At 37.2% G+C, this 25803-nt stretch overlaps 1 protein-coding gene across 1 annotated transcript in view; it reads left to right on the forward strand.

The window, feature by feature from the left end:
• Nucleotides 1-25803, forward strand: part of LOC103810720 (1-phosphatidylinositol 4,5-bisphosphate phosphodiesterase epsilon-1-like) — a gene marked incomplete at its 3' end in the record, with an annotated part of 100277 nt that overhangs the window by 45453 nt on the left and 29021 nt on the right. Inside the window, 1 exon segment of the mRNA XM_009083636.1 lies at nt 24598-24914. Coding sequence (XP_009081884.1) covers nt 24598-24914 — 317 coding nt within the window.

Below are 25803 nucleotides of genomic sequence, written 5' to 3' on the forward strand. Positions count from 1 at the left end.
CTAGCTTTTACTGCTGAGCACTGTCATGTGGCATGGAATATCCCTTTGGTCAGCTGAGGCCATCTGTCCTGTCTGTGTCTCTTCCCACCTTCTGTGCACCTTCAGCCCACTTGGCATGATGGGACAGCATGAGAAACAGAAAAGGCTGAAGCTGTGTAAGCACTGTCCAGTGACAGCTAAAACATCCCTGTGTTATCCACAGTGTTTTGGTCCCAAATCCAAAAACTCTTCCTTTTTTCCTTACCAGTAAGAAAAAACCACATAAATGTAGTTTGTGTGCCTGTGTTGATCACTAGTAAACAACTGTGAGGGAGAATGAAGTTTTCCTGGCCAGAAAGTCATGAGCTATTTAGAAAATTACAGCTCTGACAAGTATATAAGTCCTGATGCATAGGGGACATTGAGTGGACTACTGAATTCCACAGTAGAAGTTAAGCTTCAGTACAGACAGGAAACCATGGATGCAATTTAGATGGTTGTCAGCTCTAGAGTAATTATTAATGCCCTTGGAATGATTTACAAGACATTTCTTAAAAAGCTTCCAAAGTGGGAGTAAATTTGTTTGTTAAAACCAGTCTGTATCAGCCAGTCTTGAAAAGATCTCAAGGGCTGTTGGATTTGTGTTTGGAGGACCTCTTCTGGACCAGACAACATTCTGCTGCTTTTCTTTCAGAATGTTTGCAATTTCTGGAGGTAAAGTTCAGCACTCTCTTGTATGGTCCATTTTAGAGAGGAGCCCATCACTTTAATGGTTTTAAAACTTCATGATGTAAAAGGAAGCCTTCTCCAAGACTTTATACACCCTGTAATTAGGGCTTTTATGTAATATCTGCCCTGGAAAGAGGGATCCTGCAAACAGTGTCCCTAGTACTGGCATAGCCTCCTGCGTTTGTGTCTCCCTAGCACTGAGTATATTGTGAACTCTTTTTGTTCAGTCATTCTGGAGTTACTTAGTGACCTGAGCAATGAACCTTGAAGTCACAAGCAGTCCAACACCAGGGAACACTATTCTAAGGTTTTGTTCGGTAGCTAAGGACCTTAAATGCTCTGAGTCCCCAGGGCTAGGACAGTCTTGTGGGCAGCCAGTGTTGTTAGTTCCACAGAAGGCTTCCAAACATACTAGACCTCCGAAGCCAGAATTCCTAGTCACGTGGATCTGAGACTGGGAGTCTTTAAAACCTCATGTAGATCCTGCTGTGTAGGAGAGTCATGTCTTGGGCCTGAGGCAGTGAGCCTGCAAGCTCTGCTCTCAGATGGCTCACAGAGCTGTCAGGCTCCCGACAGAGGAGCTGTGACTCTGGGCCCTGTAGCACAGGCACAGTCTGAGAGTGGACTCCCGGGAACCACAGATGCCTGGAGTTCCCACAGCTGGTCAGTGACATTCACATCCTTGTCAGCATCTTTGTTGCTACAGGGAACATAATTTTTACATATGAACACTGAAGAGATTCTGACTGGCCTGTTTTAGTACCTCTGTACATAACTCAGAATTTTTGGTTAGTAAAAGTTTGAGAGTGTTTTTTCAATGGGATTTGGATTTAAACCAAATTTTTTTTCTGCAGAAAGGAAATCCTGCTTCTCAGCCTGTTCTGTTTCTTACAAATTGATTGTTACAGAAGTTGTGAACAGGCCAGAACTTTCACTGGAATCATATTTGAAGGGTCAGTCATTGTCACAGTTTATGTGGTGTTGACATTTTTATGGAGAAAGTGAGAAAACATTTTGTGTCCTTCTTAATCTTAAAGATGGAGCCAGAATATGTGAAAATGTTTGTACTTTGCATCTGATACCTATAGCTCGAGTTACTGTTGGAAAGAAACTTGTACTCTTCCTACCCTTATTTTGTAATCTCAGAAAAAAAGAAAGAGAAGTAAAAAGAACTGTCTGAGGACAGAACAGGCTGCAAACATTTTGTACCACTATTCTCTTCATTTAGCATCTCTCAAAGCTGTTCAAGTCTAATGCCACTTTCTGTGACATAAATCAGTCTATGTCTTTGATCATTGTTGTTTGTCTTCCAAAGAAAGCTCAATGGGACTTGTTAAATAGACAACAGGAAACGAATTTATCATGAGCATGGAGGCAGACTGCATTGATCTTAAGAAAACCTACTTCATTCATCCCACAGAATTTAGAGATTACCACTTTTCTGTAGACAAACTTTTGCATCTGCAAAGACTGGGCACCAAACAGGTGCCCAAGTCTCTGTGGCTTTTCCCACTGCTGTTTTTTGTACTCCTTGCACAAGGTGTCTTGTTACAATATCGGGGAAATCCCAGGATCCCTGAAGTTGAGACAGTTGCCTGATAACTTGGAGTCTTGGGCCATAATAACCTTGATGTACACAGATTTAGAAAAGCCAACATGATTTAGCTGGTCCCTGTGCATTTGGGCCCAAATGTTAAGACTGTCTAGAGTGAGGGATAAAGCCAAATTTGCTGAAATGAAGAGACAAAATGTGTCTTAGACTGAGAATCTGTGGTAAGATGATGAGTCAGGCAATGCAGTATAGGAGAGAAAATCAAATACATGAGTTAGGCCAGACTGTAACTAGATAATGTGGCCTGAGGCAAGGGTGTGAGTCAGGAAACAAGGATTTCATGCCTGCTCTGTTGGCTCCAGGACGTAGGTCAAGAAGAGCAGGAACAAATGCAGATCACCTGCTTAAGAAGAGAATGAAAAGTGACATGGCAGGAAACACAGATCAAGGCTGAGATGGCAGGAAAAGAGGAGAAAGATTTGAGGACAGCTGTAGTGAAGGGACACCTGGGACTATCTAGAGCTGGCTATGATGGTTGTCTCTGTAAACTGGGAGAAGAGAAAGATCACTACAGTCAGTCACCGTCTGGCCAGGCCTGATTGCAGCCAGGTTGTAGGGTAGTAGGATAAAGTCTTGAGGAGGATCCTTGTCAACATTAATTTAACAAAAACTTCCTTTAATCCAATGTGTTTAATACACTATAGGCACAAAGATTTAAGTTCTGCCAGCATAGCTTGTCTTGCCCTTAAAGTCCTCTTTCTGTGTTCAGTAAGGAGTATTACTGCAAGGTAAAAAGACACATAAGTGATCCAGGCAGTAGATTGATGTTAACCAGTGTCAGCAATCGAAGCAAAAGAATTAAAATTATTTGCATCTGTAAAACTGCTCCTTTGGACATGACAGGTCCCCAAGGGTTGTTTCTAAAAAATACTCAAGGTATAGGAAGGTACATGTCTGTATGGATCTGAATATCCTAACCCATGTATAGAGCTAAGCTGTTAAGGAACACAACTGAGGTTCAGATGATTTTGTGTAGTTTTTATATAGTTCCAGTAATACTGTGTGGCAGTTTTGGTACACTGATGATCCTTTAACCTGTGTATCTGAGTCTCAGTTTGCAGCAGTGTTGTTGTCAGTAGTCTATAGGTGTTATTTCCACCACCAGAAAGAGTTTAAATTCACAGAATCCATTTCTATTATTAGAGGTTTGCTGTGAGGAAGGAACTGAAGGATATACTAATGTGGATGAAGGTTAAGAGAGCAGAAGTTTGTGCAAAGTGTTGTCAGTTTACAAATTTCTTATTTTTTTTAATGAGGACTAATTAGTCTTCAGTAAAAATGAAATGGGATTCTAAGTGCAGAGAGTTAATCCCTGAACTGCTTCTTATTGTTTATTATTTTAAAGGTCTGAACTTTTGTTTGAATGGGCCTTGTAAAAGTAGTGTCCATGGGAACTTTTAAAGTGTAGAATGGAACTTTTTTGGTATGTTTATGTTAGCATGTCAATCATGAGCAAAAAACCCTAAGGACTCAAACCTCAAGATGACTCAAGAGTCATCTCTAAAGATTCCCTTGAAGTTTTGTTTCTAGGAAACAGATTAGGAGAAAAATCATCTTTTGTAGGATAATGCTGTTTTATTTCTCTCCAGACACATTTTTTTTGTTAAATTCTAAGACATACTGTACAGTTTTCTTTGCAGAATCGAGAACATTCTGATTTTTTTCCTTTTTCAGATATTTGCTTTTGTTACTAATGAAAAATTCCTTCATATTGAACCTATAATGATGAGAGATATTTAATTTGATGGTTTATTTTGTGTATTTGTAGTGAGATAGCATTAATACAATTGATATTTATAACTAAAATTAATGTTAACATTCTAGGTTATATCCCCATTGGCATCTTTGTATTATCATCTTTAACATGAATTTTTTTGAAATCTGAATGTACTAATTTTCAGCTGCAAGTTGGAAACAACACTAAATTACTCTTCCACTTAAGAAAGATTACACTGGTGGTGTCAATGAAAAAATACTGGTGTGTTGCCCAGGTCCCATGATAGTTCCTCCAGTAGGGATTTCTCAGACAAGACGTATATTCACCGTATAAACAAAGTGTCTCCAAGTGTACTGCTCACATTCCAGGTCTGCACGGATCTCTCTCTCACACTTCCTGGGGAAATGGAGAAAGGTTTCTTGTGTCAGTGTATTGTTTTTCGCTCCTGTGTACGCTAGCAAATTTCATAACTAACTTTTCACTGATGCCGTCCTGCTGCTTGGAAAAATGATGCAAACTGTCTGCAGACAAGGCTAAGGTTAGAATGAAGAAAAGAATTGATAAAAATGCCAGAGGCTGGTAATAACGACTGTGGGATCAAGGCAGAGTTTTGGTGTCAATTTATTTTATGAACATAGATGCAGTGTGCGAGGCTATGCTCTTTTTTATTCTCCATATTTGTAATTTCTTTGCAGTTAATCACACTTCTGGAAGCCTCAGGGAGGTTTTCTTCTTTGCCTCTCAAAGCAACTCTTTTGGGTGGTTGCCTAAGTCACAGCCCTTTGTCCCATTAAAGCTAATGCTATTGCCTTTTATTAGAGTGGCTAGTGCAGAGAGCGTAATAACTGTAAAGGTAGAGTGTGTGGTAATAAAGAAACCCATGTGGTGGTTTTTGTAATGCTTCAGCTGAAGTTTCCTAAAACAAAACTAATTCCGTTTATTACTTTTGGCCTGTTTAAACAACACTGATAAAAATATGACTCGTACAAAAGCTTGAGTGTTGGCTAACTTATTTCTTAATATATTTAAAGACAAAAAATCCAGCAGAATTAAAATCATTCTTGTTTATAACTCTGCTGTCAAAATCAAATGCTTTTAGTCTTAGCAGGATGTGTGCTCGTCCTTAATTTCTAAACTTCCTTCCATTCGAATCCTAGTGTTTCAGCTTTTATCTGGGGAGGTGGGTAACCTGACCTTTCAGGGAGCCAGCCAAATGCATGTCTTCTTCATGGCTTACACAAGGCATGTCAGTTATGCATTTTGCCACAGTTTGTAGCTTTAAACTGAGCAGCTGTTGCCTGACTGTTAGTTTGGACAAGTGCAGCGTGCAGGCTTTTCGTGGTACGGGAAGTACCTGCTCTTCTGACATTTTAGGAGGAATCTAGGATTCGATGGAAGGCACGTTTGCTGGTAAGATTTGCCTTTCCATAGCCTGTAGGACATGGTTAAGTTTATATGTAGGTAGTTAAATCAAAGTGATAATTTTACCTCCAGAGTTAGAAGTAAAATAGGTGACGGTTTTCTAATCTAATGTTAGATCTCTACTGGCTGCATTTAAATGACACTGCTTAAAGGATACAGAACTGTTTCTGGGTGGGAAATGAAGGATTTCATATGAACAGTATGAAATAATGTGTTAAGTGTGTATTTGGTATTTCTCAATGCAATATAAATTTTTAAGTAATTTAGGTAAATACTTTGCATTTATTCGGTCACATTGCAATGGTTTCAATATCAAATTTTGTTGTGGGACATCCCTTAGTTTCTTCTTTTCCAAAAAACAAGTGACTCTTACAATAAATGCTGGGCAAAATATGTATGTTGGTACTTTTAAAAGCACTAGAACCAGGTAGTTATTATTTTTTCTTAAGTTTATAAAGGACTCAAGTATTAAAAGTTAGTATCATTTTTTTGAGTGCAAGTCCACTGCTGCTTTTTTCTTTAGCAACTTTTTCTTCTGAGATCACCAGTATACCTTTATAACTTGCAACCAATTTCTGTTTTATGGTGCTTAAGGCAGTTTATTTTTTCCCCTTTCTGAATGACCTGGGTGCATAGCAGCATGTAAAGGCTATACTTTGCTACTAATTGGTCATAAAGAAAAACCTCTATTTGCCCTTTTTTTTAACTGTCATGTGTAACTCGAATGAGTGTTCATAATATTTTACTCTGTGAAAGGAATGTCTTTTATGTGCTAACCCTCCCATTTCCCTAATCTGGCTGTTAGCTAAAGGCTGTGACAAACATTTGCCATTCAGAGAGATAATATCCCATCTCGATACAAAGGTTGTCTTGGTTGTCAACACTGTTCCTTTCACCTCAGCGATTTAGGCAGCACACCAAAAAACCCACCCTGATAGCAAGTGTATCTGGATGAATTGTGAAATAATGGTGGTTTTAATCTCTTCATTCAGGCAGTGATAACAAATCTGAGACACCTAGTAGGATTACAAGAAAGGGACAGAAAATTATTGTGGTTATTTCAGCTCAGAGTCTGTTTTGTAATGTTTTTAGCTTTGGTTTGAGGTAGAATGGTATAAGCATTTTCTAAAAAATAAGCTGATATGGAAATTTTTCTTGGGGCATGATTTGTTTGGTTTTTCTTTAAGGAAAAGTTTTCTAATATTTTAGTACCAGCTTTGGAAATAGTAGTTACATTAAAAGCACATTTCTACACATTTTAATGATTCTGAAATAAGTAATTTGCCAGTGAGATTTATCAAGCACAAATTTAAAATATTTCAAAGCAAGAATGAAAGAAATAGAAATGCAATTTAATGCTAAAAGTACCTGTAATTTCTTCTGCTTAATTTAAAGGGCTTTGCACAATTGTACAGCAATTATGTATTTTTATCCTACATTTCCCTGGACTTGGTACAACAGATTTCATGCACATTTTCAGCTTTCTTTAAGAAGTATTGAGATCTAGAAAAGGATTAGATCTGATGCTATTGCATTAGGTCTCCTCTCTTCACCCCCATCCACAGGCAGGAGTGGTGTCTTCTGAGAGCATTTTTCTGTGAGGAGGAAAAAAGAATTCTCAGTCTGAAAAAACTATTGCTTCAAATGCCTTTTCCTATGTTAATGTTAGCTTTGGAAAAGATTTGCTCTGAAGTTATTCACCTGGATTTGCTGTTCAGAATTAAATTGCAAAGACCTGCAGAGAAATGGAGCAAAAATTTCTATGGCATGGATATTTCCTTTTAAAAGTGGAGTAGTTGTTGAAGTGTCATAGGTATGCTTGACCTATTCCAGTAGTTCTTATAAGATTTTTTCCAAATAAATTCCTGTTTTTCTGAGTTTCTAGAACTGCAGTCACTGAAAGTGTATTGAGACTTTTGCAAATCTCAGAAGGGCAAAATGTGCCAAATGTCCAGGTTTATTTTCAGGTAGCCAACTATCCTGAGCTCCACAAGGTCATGCAAGAATTTGTACATTAAAGACTTGATAGATCTTTTAAGAGATCTTGAAAACTTCAGTTTTATTCGTAAATAAATTTTTACAAATACAGTGTTAATGGCAATAAACCACTATGGCATTAATAACTCAAGCTAAGAAACCAGTACAGTAACTAAGTGGTCAGTGTGGTCAGACGAGAATTCTTTTGCCATGTTTGCTGGGAAGAGTTAGTTCTGGGTTTGTGTTAGTGTAGGCACCTTACTGGGAAAGTGTAATTAACATTTTATGAACCTATTTGCCGTGTCATACATTAAAGCACCATGAAATAGTTTTGCTAGTATTAAAGTTTAACAGCGACTTCAGTTTGAGAGAGAAAATGAGCCTTAAAGGTAGAATTTTCTTCTAGGTTTTAGGTCTTCATAATTTGCAGTTCTATAAGAGTAGTACTAGAAGTGAGCAAATTAAGTCACATAGTTCATTTAGTTCATGTCCACCTCAGAGGTACAGGATTTGTGAATGTGAAGCCTCCTAATAGCTGCCAACAACCCATTCCAATATGTGCATGGAACACAAAAAAGAAGTGCTGGCTTCAGGTACTGGTTGTCTGGAAGATGGTGGTAGGATTTGCATACAAGCTTAGTGTTTGGGAGGAAAATCTTTAGGTATTTTCCATGACCATGTATAGAGTGAATTGCTTTAAAAAAGTCAATGAGGAAAAAATGAAAATATAATTAGAATTCTTGTTTGCAAAGATAGAACTGTGACAATAACTAGGATTTTTGTTTGCTCCTAAACCCCCAAAATATTAGACAATTTTGTGCATAAAACCCCAGCCAGATGCTTCACAAAATGAAACTCGTATTGAACATCAAAAAAAATGCTCTTGCTTTGCCTGTATGGAAATATATGATTTTAAAAGAACAAATATATATCAGCTTCAGAACGAAAAGCTGATCCTTTTTAGTTTAAGAATATTTTTTTGAAAAAGCTATTAAGTGGTTGGGCAAAATATTTGGATAAATTCAATATAAATTCATAAACATTTTGGTCACACAAATATGAAATTACTTTATCCAAAGTTTTGTGCAGTCTCTGTGTATAACATTGCTCACTTTTGCAAAAATATGATCTTTAAAAAAAATACTTATGTATAAAATGTCATATCTTTTAAAAAGCATACTTGCTTTCTTTGCCTTTTCCATAAACCATGTAAAAAGTGTGAAAATGGTAATTTTGCATTTGTATTTTATTTGCCTTATAGCAGTTCCAATATTCTATTTCCAATAGATCTACAATGTGTACACTGACTCAACTACTTCTTACTTCAGTATTGAAGTGAGGTTTGTAAGGTAAAATGCTAATCTGCCATGTAACAATTCCAGAGTCATTTGGGTTGGAAGGGACTGTGCTGGTCATCTAGTCCAGCTCTGCACAAAGCAAGACTGGTGTGTTTTATTTTCCTAGTTCTTTTATTTTCTTCTGTCTGAATGATATTGTTGACAAGGTTGGCCCTAACTCCATTTTAAACCTAAGCAGGTACACGTATCAGTGGCACCACAAGGACAAGAAAGAGAAGTCTTATTGTCACTATGTACTTTTAAAGAAGGAATTAATTGCATTTGAAGTCTTTAGGTTAAGGGAGATTTCTTAAAATCTGGGGAAGGTACTGGTTTCAAGTTTGTTTTCAGACAGCAAAATCACAAACTTTGAAAGTTTTCATGTCAGGAAACAATGGCAAACACCCTTTCTAGTATAATATGCTAAGGCTAATGACAAAGACACAATTCGCTAAAAAACCTTGTGACTGTTTAGAAGAGCTTTTATGTAGCAAGTGTGTTAATCCTGTGAAAGCCAAATGGAATAAATACCTTCATTTTTCACAAGATAACTGGTTACAGCAGTATAATACATATAGCTACCTCAGTTTGCCTAAACCCAATCTTGTATAACCATATCTTTGTTAATTTAGTTTACACCGATTCCCAAATTTCATGAATTAAACACAGAGAAAATAGTTTCTTATGGCAGGGTTTAGTCTACAGAAATTCATTAGTGAGGCATTACAAAAAGATTGCATGGATAAATAAGTACATAAAGCTTTTATATTTGAGGCAGGAAGAAGTAAGTGATATTGAGGCAAGTCGTAGGTGTTGAAACATCTATTATGAAGTTAAGGTTGATTTAGTAATTTGTTATTGTTTTTGTTATTGTTTTGCTTCTTTTGACTTGCAGACATGTGCCTGCCCAGGTCTCTGCAGTCTGCTGTATCCTACTAATCCCACTGAGGTTTAGACTCCTGTGTCGTACAGCAGATTTCGGTTCTGAGGCTGAATCTCACAGGCTCCTCCACTCTGTAATTTAAATACATCTGAAAGAAAGAAATGAAATTTTTTCAGCTTTACTGTCTTAGGGCTGTAGAATCTTACTCGGACTTGATAGTTGTGCTAAGCATAGCAGCATTTCCATTGGGACAGATGGATGCTTCAGAACAGCTTTCGAGGGCATCACTGAACTTCAGCAGGCAACTTAGTAGTTTGTGTGGTTTGTGTCCGTTAGCCTGGCTAACTCATAACCATTGGAATAAACTGAAAAGAGAGACCTAATAGAAACAGAGTGGAAATTTCATAAGCCAAATAGGCTATTAAGAAGCGGTAAGAAAAAAGGTTATGTATATAACTGCGAGGTCATATTAAGAAAATGTTATTACTATTATTTTTGAAATGAGAAAATAACAAATTGAGATATTAAGACCTTAGCTGTAGTTTGTGAGGAAACACATTCTTTGTGATTAGGCCCATGCAATTTGCTGCAAGACTGTACTGGTCAACAAATAATTCAGCTTGAAATGTGATTTTGCTGATTCTCCTAATAGGTTTGCAGATCAATTTGTACATACTGCCATACAGTTCTAGAAGTAATTTAACCAAAGAAATTAAATTTTATGGAACTGAATGTTAAGTAATCAAAGGATCAGTGTCCAGAAGAATTATTTGGTGGTTCCGCTTTCCATTATGAATTTTTTATGTAAGTGGATGCATATACCTAAGGTCATCTGGGGGAGCTGAGACTCATGCATATTTTGCTGATTGCTATAATCTACAGGAGTGTTAGGATTTCTAGAAATGAAAATATTGTAAATTCATGTACAATTGCCTGTTTATTCTGTCGGTAAGTTCTTTACTTTCTGGTACTTTGTTAAATGTTCTAGTTTGTTCATACAGCTGTGTTTTTTCGCTTACTGAGCTTTACCTTTTGGCATAGGAGAAGTAAAAGATTCAGGGATTTCTAATAAGCTTAAGTTTCCATCCACCACTGTATTTCATGGAAGTTAAAAGATGTGCTCACTGAAAGTATGTGACTGTGCATTCGATGTGTTCTGTGTGTCAGTGGGAGGATCACAGTGACCTGTGTTTTGCTGGGTATTTCTCTTTTTCCTTTTCAAATGCCGCCCAGCATCCTTTAAGTAGTGCTTCTGGCACAGGCTTTGTGATTCCAGAAACCTTGCTAAGAATAGCTGGCTAGTAGCAATACTTCTTAGAAGAAACACTGGCATGATAGAATACTTATATAACATTACAAACATGACTTACTATGATGGGAAGTTGTAAGTGCATGTTAATCTTTTATAAAAATAGTATATGAACTTCCTTTAGTTTCCTTATGAGAAAAAATGAGCTTGCTAAGGATGTCACAACTCTTTTAAAAGTTTTCTGGTAATTGGTGTAATTAGATATTTGCATTTAAAAATGCCCTTTAAAGTTTGGAAATTGCATTCTAAAATGAGGAATAGCTTCTTTCATTTGATTTTTGTAAATTCATTATGCAATCCTTTTCTTTACTCAGTAAACTTATCTGTGGTAATTGGTCTTTACCAAGCAGGTATTGTACAACACTGGAAACATGCATTCAAATTGCAACTTAGGAAAAAATGTGAGATTAGGGGTAACTAAGAGGACTGCTGCTATTCTAGGTAGAGAGATTGGTTTTACTTTTCCCAAGTTAGAAGAGGATGTAGTTTACAGAAGAAAAGAGCTGAATTGCTTCCCTTCTGAAAAAAAATATGGTATGGCAGTCATTTAATTTTGTTCTTCTTGAGTTACAGGCTTTCCTTGTCTCAGGCTTATGTGATTGATATATTTTCGTGTTTTTCTTTTAAAATAGGTGTTTACTTTTTGTCCTGAGAACACTCAGCACTTGATACTTAGCCCGTGATACTGAATTTCTCAGAGAAAGAGGAAAGTCCATTTCTAGTCATTTGTGTTCACTTAATATCCTTTTTATTGTGTTCATTATGGGCTCTCCATCACAACCAATAAATGCTGAAGACATTTATCAGTTGTTAAACTCGTTTTTAAGCCAAAGTACCTTTTATACTGCTTAACTTGACGCTGTGTCTATATAGTCTAACATTGCTTTTATGGTAGTTCATAAATGTGACCGAATTAATACTAGCTTTGAAGATAGTGCTCATTTAATTCCAACTAGAAGGAAAAAACATAAGTGATATGTAGAACAGAATAATTCAAAATAGTTCAGTTGGAAGGGGCATACAAGATCTTGTGGTCCAACTGCAATAGTTAGCCTTAATTCTTTTAATTTAAGAGGTTGTACCTGTGTTTATTTAGGAGTACACATAAGGATTACAGCAAAGACATGTTTTTACCTCTGTGTTTTTGTGCACTCTAAACAGGACACAGACAAAATGATATTTCAAATGCAGAAACCTAAGTGGGAGTAGCACAGCTCTGGATATGTGGGGGTAGAGTAGAGGTAGCAAACCACCTTGACATGGCACTGTAGGACATGTGAGAAGGGCCATGCACCTTTTGCATAGCAGTCTCAGTGGATATTGTAGCTGCAGACAGGTTACTGTCTGCCCATCATCAATTAATTATGTATTCATTTTCACACCTCAAACGTCGCCCTCTCTTTTTGTTCAATTCCAGTGAACACTCTTAGTATGTCTTAAATGGCTTTAAAGCCATTTCTTTAATAATGAAGTGCAAGTGCTAAATGATTATGAATTAAGATTATGAGCCTTGCCCTTCACCCTGTTGGGAAATCCATCAGTTTATCTCCTGTTCATAATTTGTCTTCATTTTTTCATATTTTGTAATTAGTGTCCTTGGTTCACTCATTTATTCTTGTAGGAGAGAATGTCTTACCACTTTTCTCTGCATAGTGAATTTTGAACTTAGAGGTAGAATTATTGCCATATTTCTTTGTACAACATAGAACTCACTATTCTTATTAACTCTTTCCTAAGTATCTTTGTAAATTCTGGTACTTTCTATGACAGCTCTTTGAAAGGCCAAATTGTTCTTGGTAGGTTCTTCCTGCTGTCCATTGCTGACATGGTAATTTTGTGGTGTTCCAATACAGTTTTTTGACTGATGCCTTAGTACACCATGCAGTTTTCTCTGATTTGTACTAGTGCCTTTCTGTGCATTTGCATTGGTTTAAATACAGATCTATTTCCTGGATTTTGTTTTTGTTTGAAATCTAAAAACCTTGGCAATCAAATTAAATTATAGTTGATACAATAATTCTCCCATTCACAGATTGTTCTCATCATTAGGGAATATTCAGAGCACGCAGTAAAGTGAGTGATAGAATCCTCACCAAAGCTAAGTGGCAAAAGTGTAGATTTCCTAAGTTCTACTGTTATGTGGATAAGAAGTTGAATATATATTATTCAAATATAAATATAAAATATTTAAAGTAATAAAATTTCAAATATAAATACAGTTCAAATATAAAATAAGTGACAAATGTTCCTTAGCAGATCACAAAGATACTTTGAACACAAGTGCACAATTAGCAGTGTTTGCTGTTAGTGCTTCTACTCTATACTTCTGTAAAATAATTATGTAGAGGACAGATCTCAAAGAAACTAGTGTTATGATTGGATTATGTTTAGGTAGCTAAAAGCACAACAGAAAGATGAAACATCTGAATTGATCAAACATTTTTCAAGTGCATTGCGTTCCTTTGAAATTCTTTCACTGCTAAGCTTCAGGGCTTAAACTGGGAACGTCTAATCAAGTGTTGTTGCTTTTACTGGGTGTGACTTGGATTAATTTTGTTCCAATAATCAGTAAGAATAATAACCAAAATACCTTCTGCAGCAGATCTGCCTGCCTTTTGCTTCTTGTGGGGAATCTGGTAGCATGCACCAAGTTGTCTTTTACATGAAAATTCTAAAGGCAAGAATAATAAATCCTAAGAATTGTGCACTCATCAGATCTTACTTAATTCTCATGTTATTCTTTGACATAATTGCACTTAAATTCTCAGTTTGGCATCTAGTCTTCCTCTTGTACCACTAATACCAATGGCAGTTTTAGTATTTGCTGCACTCACTGTGAGCCGTATTGCGTTTACCTTAAAGGACTGTATTTAATGATTGTTTTCCAAAGTGAAACAATTTTCATTGAAATAGTTATTTGAAATTAGGCATTTCTGTGCAGTATTTGGATAGCAGGACCAGACAGGGAACAGACATTCCTCTTTCCCACCTGTCATTGAAGGGTCTCTGGTCACATGCAGTCTGGTCTTCAGGGTAAGACCAAAGTAAGGAAGATGATGCTTGTTACAAAATGTGTTTCTGAGGATCTTAAAGCCAAAAATGCAGTTTGAGTTTGTGCTTGTGGTAGTTGTTAAAAGTTGTGCAGCCAAGGAGTAAATCCAGCAGGTCTTTCACTAAGTGCAGGGATTGCTGATGTTGAAGACCTGTGTGCTCAGGCTAGAAAGGAATGCGTCGAGGCTGTGGCTCTGAAACACTGAAAATGTCTTTTGTTGTAGTTATTTACAGTATGAATGCTATATTTTATTGGACTAGAGTTTGTGTAGTCTTTCAAATTAAAAAGTTCCTAAAAGAAAATATGAAAACTCACTATCGTGAGCCTCTGCTTTAATGAGTACCTAACTTTTTATATACATCTTATTTTTAACACCCTTGTTTTCCATAGGTGGATATATATACTCTCTAATTACATTTTTGTTTCAATTTCTCCCATTTTCACTGATTTATAACAGACTTCTTTTATTCTTAAAATTGAAAAATTGCGTAATTTCTGCTTTATGTAAATGGATAAAAGTAAAAATAAGTTTAATTTTGACCATCTTGATCAAAATACTCAGATATTGGAACCTGATCTGAGATGTTTGTGCTCTGTTTAATGACTGGATATTTCCCTATTGCAGAGTTAACTCAAAGTTTTATGCATTTTAATTTAATTTTGCTCTGTCAATGCACAGCAACTCCTGCTTTGATTTTGGACATGCTTTGTATCAGTTTTTGGGGGTGAGGTTAAAGCTTGGGTTCTGCTTTAACTCAAGTGGTAGCTAGTTCATTTTGCAGTGAGAATTGTACGGTTCTTTCTCTAGAACATATTTTTTCCTTCCAAAGTAAATTCATAAATCTTCCATTTTGACCATCTGGAATTTATCTGGTAATTTATATGTACATTTGTTTAGCTTTTGAACTTCACATTCCATATGCTGTGCTGTATTTATATCCAGTATTTTAAAGGTCTTGAATACAGATGCTGCATAGAGAATCCTCCTGCTGGTGTGTCAGTCAAGTGAAAATCCTGTTAGACTACCACTGTGACAACCTTTAGGAGAAAGATTTGTGAGATGTATGTGGAAGTGGAACATTTCTGGGAATATTTTCAAGAGTTTTGCAGAGGAATGGATTCATTAGGTGGGATTGCATTGCAGGAAAAGAATGAAAAACCTGCAAACAGTTCAACAGCGACTGTGGCATTGTCATATTAAACTCTTGTCAACCTTTTCATGTTTCTCTTACACCATGATGTAAAGGTGAAGATTTAGAAGTCAGATGTTATTGCCCACAGTTCCTTCACCCAGGCTTCAAGAGGATAGCTGCCTCTGAAGCAATGAAGTCTTGTGTCTGGCCATGCACAGCATGTGCTGCAGCATGCCACAGCAAGACAGATGATGTGTTGGTATCAAACAGCTTTTGAGACCTAATTTTCAACCAGACAGCTGGACACTCACTGTCTATCTACCCGATTTATAGCTAAGCCTTCTTATGAAATCAGGATATAGTTTCATGAGCTGTAGCAATAAGCGAAGTTCCCTAAAATAGCAGGTCCCAGGTGGCCTATTGCCATACATGGAGACTGGAAGCAATAAAGCTGCTTTCTGACTAAAGACGAAGTGGTGGATCTCTTCAGACTTCTGGCAGTACACACTGCTGGTTCATCTCTCCATTTGATCTGTAAGCACGTCTGTGTTCAGCCAAACCTTATGTAACATGGGGTGCCCTTTGTAGCTGAGGTATCCATTTACTAACCTGTTAGCCCCAGTGCTATTTGTTAGGGCACTGCCTTCAAAGCCTGTTGTTTCAGAAGAAATGTTTGCTTGCTGGGGTTAAGCCACAAAACCACAGTGATTCCCATACAGATGTGCTGGAGGCATTGCTAATCATTCTCTGCATGAGGATGCAGTCTCAGCTCTTTGCTAGTTGCCCTGAAATGGAATCAGAAAATCAGCACCAAATGGGATGCATTTTGTCCTGAGATCTGCTGATGTCAAAACTACTGTTAGGCTGCTATTCTCTGCATCTTTTTGCTTGTGAGTTTACAGCCAGAAGAAAACCCAATTGATCCATTTATTATGGACAGGTCTGTGAGTGTTTCTATCAGCTGTATCCAGGACCATCCAACCTGCACACAGAGAGGAAATGGTTGGTTAAACGTGTTGACAGTCTATGGTAATTCAGAGAAAAGCAGCCAAGTTCTCTTGTATGCTGCAAAGTATTTCCATGAATGACTCAGGCTAGTGGAGTGGTAAAAGCCCTGGGATACACTTCCAGAAATGTGAGCAGCAGTGTGGATGTAATTACACAGGGCAGTGTGTACACTGGGGATGGTGGGAGGCAGGCAAAGCAGCTGAGGTGTGGTGAAATCGTGGTGATACTTTGAATTCCTTTCATGTATTATATCAGTGCTCATATCATTTACAATCAGGATCTTCTAATCCAACCACAAGCAGAGTTTAAATAGGTTTTCAAGTTCATACTTGAAGGTAGGAACTCCTGAAACATTTAAGGATTGCTATGTAATTGTTAATTTAAAGTTACTATATTAATAAATACTTGATGTTGATCTTCTTTAACTCAGCTTTAAAATCTGAATGAATGTTTCTCTGTGCATAGATTTTACCCTGTGAGAATGTTTAGCCACAACTTTTGTGGTTAAAAAAGAAAAGAATTCTTTGCCATGCATATGCCTCTCACCTGTCCTGATAATTATGTCACTTGTTCAGTCAATTTACGTTGTACCTCTATACAGCACTTTCCTTTTTTTTCCCTAGGATTTTATTTGATTAATGCTACAATTGCAAAACAAAACAAAAAAATATGATCAGAGTCTGGTTTTCAAAACTGAACCATTTGCCAGTTCCTAAAGCAAGAATTGATTTCAGGAGTAGGTGGTTGTTGGTACAATCACTCCATATCTTTCTTTTTGCTGAATTTCACTATGCCAGTCAGTTCAGGAGTTAGGATTTTGTGGTATATAATTGGAATTTAATTCAGTTATACTTCAACATCCTTGTTGCCTTATTTTAAATCCTCTACACAGGTATCATAGAATTTTAGGAGTTGGAATGGACCTTACAGATCATTTGGTCCCAACTTCCTGCTATGGGCAGGGACACCTCCCAACAGACCAGATTGCTCACAGTTCTATTTAACAATAAAATCTCAGCCTCAGTAGAAATATATTTGTGTTATAGTTTGACAGTGATCTGTTTCCAGAAAAATTCTGTTCTGTAGGTGATTTCTACCTTTTTCATTTGCACTGTAGAAACTATTGTTCTTTTCACCTGGCCCATTGCGGTGACTTGCTGCTGCTCCATTGGAGAAGATCACCTTCTCCAATGTCTTGCTATCATTACCATGATCAAATTAAACTCAAAGCAGGTATGCTTAAACTAGCTATGAACTTTGCTGTTTCTAAAACATGAAAAAGATGCTATACCCTCAGAGTGTGTCAGTAATATTACTTGGTGTAAGGAAAGATTATTATCCGACTATATTATTTTTATTATCCATACAGACCCTAGCTAATCTTCTGTCCGAGTCATCTCAGAGTAATGTATTCTGCTTACTGATCTCAGGTCATACTGAGCTCCAGTTTTATTTAGTGCAATTACCCTGTAGATCCAGAGCTCCTACAGATCCAGAGTTCCCCTACTAATAATTTACAGTCCATGCTGGTGGGCAGTTTTAAGAGGTAGCTCATACTGCTAGATTTAGGTATCTGGAGAGAGAGCCTGTGTGTCATCTGATTCTTTGATTACTTTACTCATAAGTAAGTTTGAAGAAGAAATGGATCTATTAATTTCAATGGTTTCTACAGTGAGATTAATGTTGAATTTGATCCTGTTCTGTGGCAAGCTTCCCACTGACTTAAGCATGATGCCCTTTGGTACTGGAGTGAGTTGTTTGCAATCAAAGTCGATAATAGTGAATCCCTGTTCATAAAAAGAGAGAGAGATGTGTTTTTAATTAGATAGGAGAGGAACAGGAAATTAACAAAAGCTTGTTGGTTTGTTTTTTATGATACTGATATATGTCACGTCCAAGGGACAGCGAAACAATGCTATCCCAGCTATGCTGGTCTGTATGGAAGCTGGTCCTCCAATAACTGCCATATATTGCATACATGTCTTCTTTTTGGGGGAGTTTTTTAGTGTATTTTCCCCTTTTTTGAGCAGGACACTGTGTTATATATATTGACAGCTGTTCATCTGTGGCTGGTTTTATTTTTTTCCAGAGAATCACAGAATTTTATGGTTCGGAATGGACCTTACAGATCATCTAGTCCCAACCCCCTGCCATGGGCAAGAACACCTCTCCACTAGACCAGGTTGCTCAAGACCTCATCCAACCTGGCTTTGAACACTGCCAGGGTTGCGGCAGCAAGGCAACCCATTCCAGTGTCTCACCACCCTCACAGGAAAAAATGTTTTCCTAATATCTAACCTAAATTGCCCCTCCGTCAATTTGAATCCATTACCCTTTGTCCTATCACCAGTTCCTAACACAGAGTCCCTCTCCAGCTTCCCTGTAGCCCTTTCAGCTCCTGGCAGGTGCTCTGAGGTCTCTGCACAACCTTCTTTTCTCCAGGCTGAACAGCCCCAACTTCCTCAGCCTGTCTGCATAGGGGAGATGCTCCAGTTCTCTTAGCAACTTCATGGCCTCTTCTGGACTGCTTTTCATGGTCTGCTTTTATTTTCTCACTTTAAACATAGTCCATATGTCCTCTTAAAGCATATGAACAGTTTAGGTGATAACCATAGCATGACTTGTTAAATAATCCTCCAAGTTTTTGGTGCAATTTTAGTCGCAGCAGTGTAATGTCATGGAAGCAAAGTCTGTTGTGAAAAAAGCAGCTGAGTTATGAGATGTTATAATAGGCTGAATAATTACTTTTATTCTTACAGCTATTGAAATCTGTCTTTTGCTTTAGAATACACAGTTTGTCATAATCACAGATTCCTCCCCAGTAGCCTTCTAGAGTGAACACTTGTTAGTGATTGTAATTTTCACTTTATGGCTTTCAAACTGCTGGGGTTTGAGTGTATAGAAAGGATACGTTTTTTTGTCAAAGTTAACGTCGAAGGAAAAGCACCCAGAAATAAAACTAAGACACAAACCCATTTTTAATTTTTAATTTTTTTTTAATTTTTCAATTCATCAAATGTTTTTGAAAGTAAATTTTCATCTTCTTGGCAGGTTTACTCTTTTGAGATCATGCTTATTTAAAAGATACAGCGTCTTTTCCCAGGATGAGCTCCCATATGTATAGCACATTCCTACAAGTATCAAATGTAAGAGCTGCTGTGTTTGAGTTGGGCTGAAAGTAATGCTGTACCACTGTCCTTACTTGGTCACAGCTAACTTGGAAAGCAAAGTGATTTTATCAAAGTACAAATTGCATGGTTGGCCTCTCTAATTTTACACAAGATTAGCAGTTTTGACATTGGTGTCATTACTATCAGGGCTGTATTTGTTTTCCTTCTGTCTTTCTACAGATTCCACTTACTGTACTGAAACCCAATCCTGAATTTCTGCTTAGAGAAAACTGATGGCAGCATTCCAACATTTATATCACATCATGCATTAATAAATTATCTGTGTGCATGATGAAATAAAATATTATAAATAAACACCTTTTAATTTTAGCTTTACAAGAAATATGGTAAACGCATGGATAATCTTCCTTTTTTGTTATCAATTGTCACATAACTACTGCATTTAGCAGAACTTACAACTGTAGGAAAATTATATGGTTGGAGATAATTAACACTAGCCTTTCTAGCAGTATTTCAATTGTTATATTTATAAAAGTTTCTTTGCATTTTTCTTTAATGCGAACCTCCCTGGATTTCAAATTTAAAAAATCCTCTATCAACCTCCTGCTAATATAACAAACACAAACATGATATGGTTCAATAGAGAAAAATACCGGGAAAAAAACAGTTTCTCAAGACTGCCTTGAAACTTCTCTGTTTTTACATACTTGCATGCTTGAAATTTATTTTTTCAGTATAGCTTTTATAGAGCCTATACTTGTGCAAGATGTATGGAAATTCCAAGTTTTGTAGTAAGAAAGGCTGAGTTAATTTGAAGTTCCTCTGTTGACAGGAGAGCTCCTTAATAAACCTTGTAGAAAGTTTTTAAAAATAATAAAACCACATTGTTCTTCAGACTGGGTGTTTAATAGTGTATGACAAGCCTAGGCTAGGTAATATCCTGGCGCATCATTGTGTATTTTTCTCTCATTCTTATATAGACTATCCTTTTGTTAGAGAAGACCTTTTTGTTCCTGTGTGCATCAGCAATGACTGCCAACCCATGAGTCCTTTTTTTAAAGCTCAGCAGAGGTTATCTTGTTTTGATTAAGAAAAGCAATGCTTGCTATTTAAAAGATTATCTGCTTCAGCTGTTTATCAGCAGGATAAGCAAAGCTGTCAATTTCAGCTTTAGACAACTTGCAAATGAATTCCTCATTTTCCTCTGGTAGTTTTAGCATTAACTTGATATGGTGGAGCACAAAGCATTTACTGCAGCACTTCTGATTTTAGTGAGGATTGTGTCCTGCCTTAGCTGTAAAATATACTACTGTGATTTTGGCCTCAATGTGGTTCCATTCTGCATGTTAATCTAAGGACCTGGCCTTGATTCGAAGTGCAGAAGGATGTGATCTGTTTCCTGAAGAACATAAGCTGACAACACAAAGATGGAGGACTTGTATATGAGACTGGATGGGGAGGTTTACAGGAGAATCAGAGAAGTGCAGATCAGTTCCTGGAGTGAAAAATGCTGAAAGTCTTAGGCACTACAAAAATACATACAAAAAGGTAGTCCAGGGAAAGCACTAGTTGAGTACAGGCAAATAGAAAAAGGAGTAGACTTCTGTGCAGGGGGTAAATTATGGAGGGTGGTAAAGCTGAGAATAAGAATCTTGGATTTTCTGTGATAAAGCACTGAAGACTGGAATGAGGAAAGATAAAAAATCTGAATCTGGAGAGGTAAAATATGCCAACAACCAAGACTTGCAAAGATGTGAATTATGGATGAAATAAATATAGATGTAGGAATAGTTGACAGAAATAAGTTATATTGCTACTTCTTCAGTATTTATATTCGTACTTTAGCCATTAGCTGTGAGCCTCCACATTTCTGTTTGGCCTGAGTGCCTCTCCTTGGGTATCAGCTGCACTCTTGCTGTAGCAGCCTTTTCCATGGACTCTTACATTACCGGGAGATTTCACATAAAGTTCTTCCAATTTAATGAAGAATTGAGAAATGTTAGTTTGAATTTCAGGGGGTTTTGAGCCAGGAAGTGTTTTATTTATTTTCTATCTTTTTCCAAATTCAGCAATACCAGTGGCTGATCTTGAATTATCTTGGCTTAGCTTCCATGGATGGATTTTCTTTTTGATAGCTTGAAGCTGGGTTGTGAAGCTTTTGTTACAGAAGATGATGGTTTCATTAAATGGGGTTTCATTAAAAGCTTTCAAAATCCATGTGTTAGCTTTCTGCTGAACTTGATCAATGGACAGTCAGTCTAGTGAAATCAAGTCTTAGTAAGCCATTCCTAGTAGTTTCTGACAGTACAGATATACACTTTGGAGCCACCATCTTACCTCTGGTCACTTGGGTGTGTTGAGCTTTGTTCTTGGATGTGAGAGGTTGTACTAAGTGGAGCCTGAAGGGTGATTATACTTGGGCAAGGCAGTGTGCAAGGGATCGTGGTCAGTGCTCTAGCCTATTGCAGTCTCAACCTTTGTCAGATTTTGAGGCCTTTGAGCAAAGCTGGAGTTGTGAGACAATGTGGAAAGTGTGAATGTGAGTGGGCTTTGTAGTTGGTATTGTAATGGTAAATTATTTAGAATGCACATCTGAATCTTGTCAGCAAGCAGTGCATCGGGAAACAGCTCATCTTCATTCACATATTGTCTCTCTTCCATCAGTCCCTGCTTGAATAGGCACTCCTTACAGAGATATGCCTTCCTTTCCTGCAGTATTGATGGATATAAGGTGTTTATAACTGTAGTTATCAAATAATGTTGAATTTGCACAGCACCAGCATTGCTGTGGCATTGCATTGTCAGTGGTACTTGTTGTCTCCTGCATTACACGATCCCCTGCAGCTGAGCTATGACCTAAGCTGTCTGGTCCAGCTGTCCTTTCCTGACCTCAGTGCCTGCTCCAGAGATCAGACACTGCTTGCAGCTACAACTTTTTACCAATTGAGGTGTGTTAGTTGCGTTCTGGAAGTGCATCTTCTCATGCAGTTTTGTCCAAACATTTTTGGACATAATAATCCACTTTATTTGCTCTAAGACTTTAAAGCACAGTACATGAGAATATTTGGGAGCTTTAAGACCTTTTTCTTATGAAAGCTTTCAGAATTGTTCTATGCAGACTGAAGTAGGAAACAGAATTGGAGTCTCATGTAGAATCAAAGTAAAGGAAGGAAGCCCAGAAGCTCACTGCACTTCACCTGCCACCCAAACCAGCATTGACTTCTCAGTGTGGGGTTCTTAACATTTTTCCTCATGGTCTTTCTTGCAGGAGTTTCAGTGTTAAAGATTTCTTGATAGCTACAATATTGTACAGCAATTCTTCAGTATCATTGAAGTTACACATTCCCCACTATGTAATCAATATACTGCTTGTTGCAAATTAAGACAATTATAGTTCTTTGCTTGACAGTCTAGATATAGAAACAATTTGTCTTTGCTCTTTCTGAAGCCCAAAGACTTTATTTAGGGCTACTGTAATTCATCTTTTGACTTTTAGTAGAATATATTAAGAAAAGGCAAATCTGTCTTTTTAACTTTATTTAGGGCTACTGTAATTCATTGGTTGACTTCTAGTAGAATATATTTAGAAAAGGCAATTTTCTGTCTTTTTAACTTCCAACTGATTAATAATAGAGTTTGTATAAAATGAATGTAACAGGGGAAACTTCATGTAGCTTATTTTATGTTTATTATAAGAGGCTGAATTGTAATCAGTCATTATGAAATTGATTTTTTTTTTAGAGAACAGAAAGGATATTTGCTCTGTGTATGAAATGAGAGTTTATCTGTATCTATATCTCTGTCTCTATAAAATCAGTAAAATATAGATCTAGGATGTACCTCCATTATGACTGGAAAAATCTCTGAAGATACTTTGTGAAAAAATACAAATATATAAACTCCTTTTTCTGGGAATGAGGAAAGTTCTAACTTACATTTTTAGGGAAAATACCTATGACTGTTTATACAATTAAGTAATTCTTGAAACATTATTCAAAGAACCCATTCTAAAGTTATCTAGTAAGAAGACCCATACTCACTGTTTTGGAATCATTGTGTTGATGTTTCATGCTTCCCACACAGTCTTAAAAAGCTTGGCTTCTTCCTTCTTAGGAAAAGTTTTGTTTTTCAAGGGACATACTGCTAGGATATTATAAAACTACCATGAATGTTTTGTAATAATGGATAAAACATGCATGCTCCCAAATATATGCATTTTCCAAGAGGGATGAGAAATGTTTTGTAAATTTGGACATTTGGTTTCACGATGCAGTGATCTCAGATAAAATTTATCTCACAGCAAGATGAATATGAAGAAAAATGCTGACCCACATGGGTTTTATATGATCATTACAGAATGAAACAGAGCAGAATAGAATAGAAGCCCCAACCCTGGCAGTGTTCACAGCCAGGCTGGAGGAAGCCTTGAGCAACCTGGTCTGGTGGGAGGTGTCCCTGCCCAGGGCAGGGGGTTGGGACTTGTTGATCTGTAAGGTCCATTCCAACCCCTAAAATTCTGTGATTCTTTCTGGGCTTCTGCAGAGCAGGTTCTGTTTAGCCTATTCATCAAATTCTGTGATCTTCTGCTTTCCAAATGGCTGTTGTATTGCTTAAACCATCTGAAGGAGCCTTTCCCTCAGGCACCACCTGCCTTTTTTACCATGTCATCCCTAGTATTTGCATCATGTCCCTATGTAGAGGATTGGACTGAGATAACTCAAGGACCATCTGTATTTCGTCTGGAGGTTCTTGACTGAATGCTGCCTTCCCTCCTGCCATCTGAAGAATGGCAATCTGAGTCAAATGAGTGTTGAGAACTAGATGATCACCAAGGTCCATTCCAACCCCTAAAATTCTATCATGATATGATTCTCTACTATTTCTGGTGGCAGTAGAGTCTCAGTGGAGTAGAGTCAAGGCCTCAAACTGCTTAGCATAGTAGCTCTAATGTGGAGGCAAAGCAGAGGCACAGTCTGTCCAGATGACCCTTTTGAAGTTTTGGCAAGGCTGCAGGTGCCTGAAGCAGGTCTTTGGATCTCTCAGGAAGCATGTTTTGGCTGAATAATCTCAGAAGTCCTAGTTGCCAGCTATCTAGCTACTACCAGATATAGAGACATGCAGAAATCCACAAATAAATGAACATACTAGGTTGTTTAAGTATAACGAAAGTAGTTAGGACATAGTGTATTGCTTAATAAATGAATGAACAGTTTAACCAAACCAAAATAACAAGTTGTCTTGGTTTTGCACAGCACAGTCCAAGAGCAAAAGGCAAAACCTAATAAATCTTGTGTTTGTTTTGTTGTAGAACGTCAAGCGTGTACATCTATGGCTGGTTCCAGCATCCTTCCCTCCAACGTGGCTGGGATCAGCAAAGAGCTGATCGAACTGCAGCACCTCATCCAGTTCCCAGAGGAGGTTGCCAGCATTCTGACTGAGCAGGAGCAGGAGCTCTACAGGAAAGTCTTACCCATTGACTACCTCTGCTTTTTAACCAGGGATTTGGGTAATGCTGAATGTCAAAGCAAGCTGCCATCTATTAAAGCTTCCATATCTGCTAGCATTCTTTCTTCTCCCAATGGTGAACATAATGCTGTAGGAGACCTTGTGACAAGGTTTAATGAGGTAAGAAAACACTTTCAAAGTACTTTTCATAAGGGTTATTACCTGATGTGTTCCTTTACCTCTCAGAACTGAATTTAGCTGTAATGACAAATTTTTAAAATAGAAGTTAAGATAACCAGGGATTTTAGCTAAATAACTTTCACTGAATTTAGTAGGAGTTATGTGACCAATCAGCTCAGTGAGCTTGGAAAATGGCAACCTAACGTTTTCTTGCACATTGTAAAGCAAACAGGAAGAAAAAGATTACAGACTGCTAATTCTTTGTATTTATATTGACAGTATGGGGTGCACTTTCGATCAGTTTATTATTGTGTTCAGGAGCTGGAGTTCTATTTATTTGTTTTGGATTTTTGAAGACTTAGCATGATCTGAGGAGTCAGCACAGAAGTATCATAAATGAGAAGTTTCTGTTTTCTCTGTAATATAACTACACTAATCTGCACTATTTGTGTATTTATTTAATCATTCTGTGTGTCTTGAATGTTGTTATACAAAGAAGTGTCACTTGGTACCACACATTTTCTCAAGCCAAATCTTGAGGTGATCTTTAATAGAAAATTGATCAAGGATTGAGAAAACTGTAAAAAAAAAATCCACCTAAAACCCAAACACAAAACCAAACAAAAACCCCACGTAAATAAAACCTCAGGTTTTAGCTGCAGAAATACAGAACAACTTCTTTTTTGTGTGTGTGAACCTATGTGTTGTTAGCAGTTTCTAGATTCATAGAAGTGGAATAAAATGAAGATAGACTTGAATTAATGCTCTTTTTATCTTGCTATGTACTCCATTCTTATGTTTTAATAAGAAATGAAAATCGTGCAGGTAGCAAAAAAAACAGCACAAAATTAAGCAGATGGAGAAGAATATGTATTAAGCCCCAGTAAAC

This window comes from Acanthisitta chloris, unplaced genomic scaffold, assembly GCF_000695815.1.
Source record: "Acanthisitta chloris isolate BGI_N310 unplaced genomic scaffold, ASM69581v1 scaffold21371, whole genome shotgun sequence".
Lineage (NCBI taxonomy): Eukaryota > Metazoa > Chordata > Aves > Passeriformes > Acanthisittidae > Acanthisitta > Acanthisitta chloris.